Source organism: Phalangium opilio, unplaced genomic scaffold, assembly GCF_054372755.1.
Source record: "Phalangium opilio isolate 3A_F unplaced genomic scaffold, DU_Popi_V2 ptg000075l_1, whole genome shotgun sequence".
NCBI classification, from domain to species: domain Eukaryota; kingdom Metazoa; phylum Arthropoda; class Arachnida; order Opiliones; family Phalangiidae; genus Phalangium; species Phalangium opilio.
In genome coordinates, this window is record NW_028324184.1 from 1859930 (window position 1) to 1867444 (window position 7515).

The 7515-nt window shown below is 37.3% G+C and overlaps 1 protein-coding gene across 1 annotated transcript; it reads left to right on the plus strand.

Moving 5' to 3' along the window:
- The first annotated feature begins 1330 nt into the window (after nt 1-1330).
- LOC149658727 (lipid scramblase CLPTM1L) lies at nt 1331-7206 on the plus strand. Its single transcript, XM_089844372.1, has 10 exons — nt 1331-1612; nt 1697-1797; nt 1862-2069; nt 2139-2342; nt 2432-2644; nt 3498-3686; nt 4798-4914; nt 4980-5198; nt 5272-5387; nt 7040-7206. Exons 1-10 carry the CDS (start codon nt 1457-1459, stop codon nt 7107-7109), a joined length of 1593 nt encoding a protein of 530 aa, XP_089700498.1. The 5' UTR covers nt 1331-1456; the 3' UTR covers nt 7110-7206.
- Nucleotides 7207-7515: the final 309 nt, after the last annotated feature.

The window sequence follows — 7515 nt, forward strand, 5'->3', positions numbered from 1 at the left end:
GAAAATTCAGGAGGGACCAGTTTAAAAATTCTAGTCATTATAAATTTCTACTCCATGGATATAGTCTCCTAGCCTTGACATTTTCTCATTCTTGCCTAAGTTGCCTTCCTTGCTACAACCACAGCCACTCGATCACGCTTTGGCTTCACACAATTTTTTTCCTATGTAAAAGCGCGTGTTGGTAATTATGGGCTTTTTCGCTCGAAAAAACCAAGGAGCCAGCTTTTAACATGACCGGCTATGGGAGGAACACAGTTATTTTGCCCTAATTTTGAAACTACTGGTGCAAACCTCTTGAAATTTTAATGTGCGAAACAGCGTTTGCTATGTTTTGGAAATTTTAAAAAGTTTCCCTTCTTTTTTTTTGTATAAATATTAGAACGAAAATTAGCCCAACTTAAAGGGCTTGGTCTTGGAACGGTTTAATAAGTTTTTCCGTTTCACTTGTTCGAATCTCTTGAAATTTTAGTGAGAGGCACATTGAACGGTTTTAAGTTATGATGCAAAGTTTTCGAAGTTTTCAAAGAAACAATTCAGTTCCAAAAAATTCATTAAAATTGTGCTTGTGCATAATCCTACAACCTATTTAGTCGCTTAGGGAAATTTTAGGAAAAGGACTATTCGTTTTAAAAGTTGGAAATTTTCCACAATAATTTAAAACCTTTAAATATGCCTTTCACTAAAATTTCAAGAGATTCGAACCAGTGAAGCTGAAGGAAACAAATTTAAACTGTTTGAGACTAAGCCATTAAATTATGGTTCATTTTCGTTTTAATGTTGTTACAAAAAGCTTTGTAAGAGAAAATTTTGCACAAAAGTACCAAACATTATTTTGCAAATCTCATTAAAATTTCAAGAGATTTCAACCAGTATTTTCAAAATTAGGACCAAAAAACGGTGTTCCCCCCAATGACAGAGTTAACTCTGATTTTTGACATAATTTTGCATCTATAGCCCGATCGAATGGGCTGTGCGTCAACGAAATACTCCCTTAATTTTTCAATAGGATTAGTAAAAAATAAATTAGGGATAGGGTCACTGGTCCCAAGGACCAGTTTAATATTGTAGACGCTGGGGGTCACTGGTCCCGAGGACTAGTTTCAAAAAAATCCTTATTTCCAAGACTGTTGACGATATTAATAATAATAATAATAATAATATTTATTTTTGAATTCCACTATTGTAGAAAATGCTTGTAATGATTTAATAATAACATTTGAAATGAAAATAAAGTCTCCAATTATTTAAAAACTATTAAATTAATGAAACCACGCGCACAATAAAACGACTGTCACGTGATGTAACCGAGCTTTGCAAAATTACCGTTAGGCTTAGTAGCAGCACCATCTTGGCGGTAAAACATTCCGTCGTCTGCTTTAACCTCGTCTTGTCAAACACTGACACGAGTTTCATCGAGCCAAGGCTTAGCCTTGGAAGTAAATATTTCGGATTCAGAATGCCAAGATTTTCGATTTCTTTAGTACTTTGTTCAGTTTTTACCGCGTATATCGCGCATTCCATTTGGACTATATACCACCTTTATAACCCTAAACCATGCGCGACCAACGAAATTTGTCTAAATCCTTCGTGGAACAGCGACACAAAATATCAAGTAAGTCTGAGCTTGCATTTTGTAATTCAAATCACCCATCGTAAACGCTAAGTCAGTGGCGTTAAAACATCCGCGTTATTTCAGTTTATCCTATGCACGTCATCGAAATCTAGCATTCATTCCTACAAAGATTTAACTCCAGTTTGGAACGCGGAAAAGTTTGACATCTTCAAGTATCAAGAAATGTAATTAATCCATCTGCCTTCCGTGTTCTTTAACACACGTTTGTTAAGTCTGATTTCTTATTAGAAATTTGAATGTCAACTTACCCGCTCAAACCTTAAAGAACGGCTCATTCTTTATCCACGCCTTCCTCTATCCTTCCAAGGAAAAAGTCAAGTCCATTTTGCAGGTCCTAGAGAATCCCGAAACATCTTACGGAGGTTGCGCTTTAACAAAATACCACGAACCCGAATCGTACGCGTTTAATCTCCTTAATGGGCAAAACCGAAAAAAGGTAAATCAATTTACGTCATTACGTCATTAGACGAAGGCCTAATTATTTGAAACAAATGCTTAAAAATAGACCAAAACTAAAAAGAAGCCTTCCGTTAAACCAGTAACTCACTGGAAGCCAAAATTAGCGATATTTGCCATGACAGAAGCGTTACCTCTAGCTCGTAATAGAATACCCCAGGAAATAGCCCAATTTTTGAAGTTGTCCGAGAAAAAAGAATATTTACCAGTTCTATATACCAGTGATCTTAGTTTTAGAATCAAAGAATTGATGGTAAGTTCGTTGGTTTTCGCTTTACGAAGTTGAAACTGGAAATCTCGATCTCGAAATAATTTTAATTTCATCTTGTCTTATTTAAAAAGCCCTTGAACGCTAGCGAACCTCAAATGGATTTAATAATCCAATACAATCCAATATCCGTTGGTCGTCTGAGACTCGTGACCACGGTTGAATTAGCTATGAAACAATTATTCGCTTTGGGTTTTACCGAGAAGGACACTGACGAAGTTAAAAGCGTCTTTTTCGATACTAATATTTATTTACTGCTAGCAACTTGTCTCGTATCCGCCTTTCACGTAAGATTATTTTTGTATTTTAAAGAGATAATTTCGTTGTAAAATTTATTGGACATTGTCCAGTGGCGTGTGCGTAAATAGTGTCGCATCTTCATAGTCAAGCTATCAAAACTTTGGAAAATTTATTGGTCAAAGTGTCCAGTGACCCCCTTAGTTTAAAAAAAAATTATGGGACATTTCAATATTTTATTGGACAATGTCCAGTGTCCCGCGCTTATTTCCGGCCCTGGACTGACCTTCGAGTGTTAAAGCGAAGCCCGGGTCCAGCAACAAGTTCCCTACAAGTTGACTTTCCTTATCAACTCCCGCAGTTTTGACCAAAAATGGAGTTGGTAACGAAAGTCAACTTGTACGGGACTTGTTGCTGGACGCGGGCTTCGCTTTAACACTCGAAGGTCAGTCCAGGGCCGGAAATAAGCGCGGGACACTGGACATTGTCCAATAAAATATTGAAATGTCCCATAATATTTTTAAAAACTAAGGGGGTCACACTCACTGGACATTTTGACCAATAGCTTCTCTTTAACACTCGAAGGTCAGTCCAGGGCCGGAAATAAGCGCGGGACACTGGACATTGTCCAATAAAATATTAAAATATCCCATAATTTTTTTAAAAACTAAGGGGGTCACACTCACTGGACATTTTGACCAATAAATTTTCTAAAGTTTTGATAGCTTGACTATGAAGATGCGACACTATTTACGCACACGCCACTGGACAATGTCCAATATATTTTCCAGTCAAACAGGGGGTCACTGGACACGTGTCCTATAAGAAATGTTTTCTTATTTCTGGCCCTGTTTAACTCTGGAAAGGTTTTTAAACTGGCGGTTTCTTTTGGGGTATTTTCAGCTTCTTTTCGACTTCTTGGCCTTCAAAAACGATATTAGTTTTTGGAAAAAACGTCAAAACATGGTTGGGGTTTCGTTTCGAACTCTGGTTTGGCGATGCCTTAGTCAGGCGATTATTACTTTGTACTTAATGGATGAGAAAAGCAGCCTCTTAGTCCTAATTCCATCTTTTTTGGCAACATTTATAGAAGTAATATTAATTATTACAGGGTTCGTACACAACCTGGAAATCCTGGGAAAGTCAGGGAAATTGAAAATGGGCCTAGAAGGTCAGGGAAAAGTCAGGGAAGTTGAAAATGGACCTAAAAGGTCAGGGAAATTGAAAATGGGCCTAGAAGGTCAGGGAAATTGAAAATGGGCCTAAAAGGTCAGGGAAAAGTCAGGGAAATTGAAAATGGGCCTAGAAGGTCAGGGAAAAGTCAGGGAAGTTGAAAATGGACCTAAAAGGTCAGAGAAATTGAAAATGGGCCTAGAAGGTCAGGGAAAAGTCAGGGAAATTGAAAATGGGCCTAGAAGGTCAGGGAAAAGTCAGGGAAATTGAAAATGGGCCTAGAAGGTCAGGGAAAAGTCAGGGAAGTTGAAAATGGACCTAAAAGGTCAGGGAAATTGAAAATGGGCCTAGAAGGTCAGGGAAATTGAAAATGGGCCTAAAAGGTCAGGGAAAAGTCAGGGAAATTGAAAATGGGCCTAGAAGGTCAGGGAAAAGTCAGGGAAGTTGAAAATGGACCTAAAAGGTCAGAGAAATTGAAAATGGGCCTAGAAGGTCAGGGAAAAGTCAGGGAAATTGAAAATGGGCCTAGAAGGTCAGGGAAAAGTCAGGGAAGTTGAAAATGGGCCTAGAAGGTCAGGGAAAAGTCAGGGAAATTGAAAATGGGCCTAGAAGGTCAGGGAAAAGTCAGGGAAATTGAAAATGGGCCTAGAAGGTCAGGGAAAAGTCAGGGAAATTGAAAATGGGCCTAGAAGGTCAGGGAAAAGTCAGGGAAATTGAAAATGGGCCTAGAAGGTCAGGGAAAAGTCAGGGAAATTGAAAATGGGCCTAGAAGGTCAGGGAAAAGTCGGGGAAGTTGAAAATGGGCCTAGAAGGTCAGGGAAAAGTCAGGGAAATTGAAAATGGGCCTAGAAGGTCAGGGAAGTTGAAAATTGGCCTAAAAGGTCAGGGAAATTGAAAATGGACCTAAAATTTGCGGAATTTTGTCAGGGAAAACCTGGAAAAGTCAGGGAATTTCATTCCAAAAAGTTTGTACGAACCCTGTCACCAACAAACAATTAAAATTTGATTAATTACCTTCTTTTAAACTCAGTTATGGAAAGTCAGCAAAGCTCTAAAGCTAAAGGTAACCTTTAGCGGAATACTTCCTAAATTTGAATTTCAGAAATCATCGGAGGAAGAGAAATTAACGGAGGGCTTTGATTCTCAAGTACATTAATTAGCGCCTAGCTTAGCTTTAATTGATATTTTAACGTCGAGTTCTTTACTCTTTAGAGTATGAGATATCTATCATACTTGCTATACCCAATGGTATTTTGCGGCGCCATTTACACCCTGATTTATACACCCCATAAAAGCTGGTATTCTTGGTGTATTAAGAGTTTAGCGAGCGGTGTTTACGCCTTTGGTTTCTTATTTATGTTACCGCAATTATTCATTAATTATAAATTGAAATCCGTCTCTCATTTGCCATGGAGAGCTTTTATGTATAAGGTAAAACAATTCTTAATACTTTGACCCTTGACCCCCAGCTTAAAGTTGACTTAATTTGAATTGAAACACACAGGCTTTTAATACTTTCATTGACGATCTGTTTGCCTTTATAATAAGCATGCCAACGGTACACCGGGTAGCGTGTTTCAGAGATGATATTGTCTTTCTTATTTATCTCTATCAAAGATGGTAAGGCCCACTTATCCGTTTCGGGTCATTCCTATTTTAGAGGCCGTTTTCCACAGTGGAAATTATTTTAGTAGGAAAGTAGTAAAAATAGTAGTATTCCCCCTACGAGGAAAAGCGGAACCTATGATGGAGAAAATAGTATGAATTGCCGACTAACCATAATCCATAAATTGCCGTCTTTTCCAAAATATTGCTGACTAACCATAAATTTCCGCCTTTTCCAAAATATTTCTGACGAACCATAAATTTCCGCCTTTTCCAAAATATTGCTGACTAACCATAAATTTCCGCCTTTTCCAAAATATTGCCGACTAACCATAAATTTCCGCCTTTTCCAAAATATTGCTGAAAAACCATAAATTTCCGCCTTTTCCAAAATATTTCTGACTAACCATAAATTTCCGCCTTTTCCAAAATATTTCTGACGAACCATAAATTTCCGCCTTTTCCAAAATATTTCTGACGAACCATAAATTTCCGCCTTTTCCAAAATATTTCTGACGAACCATAAATTTCCGCCTTTTCCAAAATATTTCGGACTAACCATAAATTTCCGCCTTTTCCAAAATATTTCTGACGAACCATAAATTTCCGCCTTTTCCAAAATATTTCTGACGAACCATAAATTTCCGCCTTTTCCAAAATATTTCTGACGAACCATAAATTTCCGCCTTTTCCAAAATATTTCGGACTAACCATAAATTTCCGCCTTTTCCAAAATATTGCCGACTAACCATAAATTTCCGCCTTTTCCAAAATATTGCCGACTAACCATAAATTTCCGCCTTTTCCAAAATATTGCTCACTAACCATAAATTTCCGCCTTTGCCAAAATATTGCCGACTAACCATAAATTTCCGCCTTTTCCAAAATATTGCCGACTAACCATAAATTTCCGCCTTTTCCAAAATATTGCTCACTAACCATAAATTTCCGCCTTTGCCAAAATATTGCCGACTAACCATAAATTTCCGCCTTTTCCAAAATATTGCCGACTAACCATAAATTTCCGCCTTTTCCAAAATATTGCTCACTAACCATAAATTTCCGCCTTTTCCAAAATATTGCCGACTAACCATAAATTTCCGCCTTTTCCAAAATATTGCCGACTAACCATAAATTTCCGCCTTTTCCAAAATATTGCTCACTAACCATAAATTTCCGCCTTTTCCAAAATATTGCCGACTAACCATAAATTTCCGCCTTTTCCAAAATATTCCCGACTAACCATAAATTTCCGCCTTTTCCAAAATATTTCTGACTAATCATAAATTTCCGCCATTTCCAAAATATTCCCGACTAACCATAAATTTCCGCCTTTTCCAAAATATTTCTGACTAACCATAAATTTCCGCCATTTCCAAAATATTTCTGACTAACCATAAATTTCCGCCTTTTCCAAAATATTGCTGACTAACCATAAACGTGATTACGTTGTTTTTGAAATATGCCTAATGAGTATTCAAAATGTAGCTGTCCATAGTATTTTCTCCGTCATCGGTCTAGCTTTTTGATCTAGGAAAAATACTACTATTTTTACTACTATCCTTCTAAAAAAATCCCACTATGGAAGGCGGCCTCGTAAATAGGAAAGATCCTTAGTTTCTTTAATTAATTATAATTTAAAATATGATTCGTTTCGTTTATTTCAGGCTTTATCCCGTTGATAAGAAAAGAATTAACGAATACGGGCAAAGTTACGAGAAAGAAAAGACTAATTAAATTTGGGGCCAAAATGCAATGTTTTTTCACTAATTAATAAATTTGTAATTAATAAATTTATAAATAAAGCCAATTACGCCTTTCCTAAGCCTAAAAAGTCTCCTTTAATTTCAAAATAAGCGCCTACCGATTACCTCCCTATCAATAGCCAATGAAATGTGTTATAGGAAATGACGCGTTACATCCACCTGTAGAATACGAATGACATACGAATGACGTCAGCTCGTACCCCTACCCTTCCCAAAAAAGACACGTAATCACTAATCACAGTTTGTTTAGGCAGCGTTTTGTGGTTGCTCCCACGGCACGACCGCACCCGCTGCGCTGCTCTGCTCTGCTAATGGTGGATTTGATAAGTTATGCCTTTTTTTTGACCTTTCTTTTAAATTGAAGGGTTAAGGTTGGT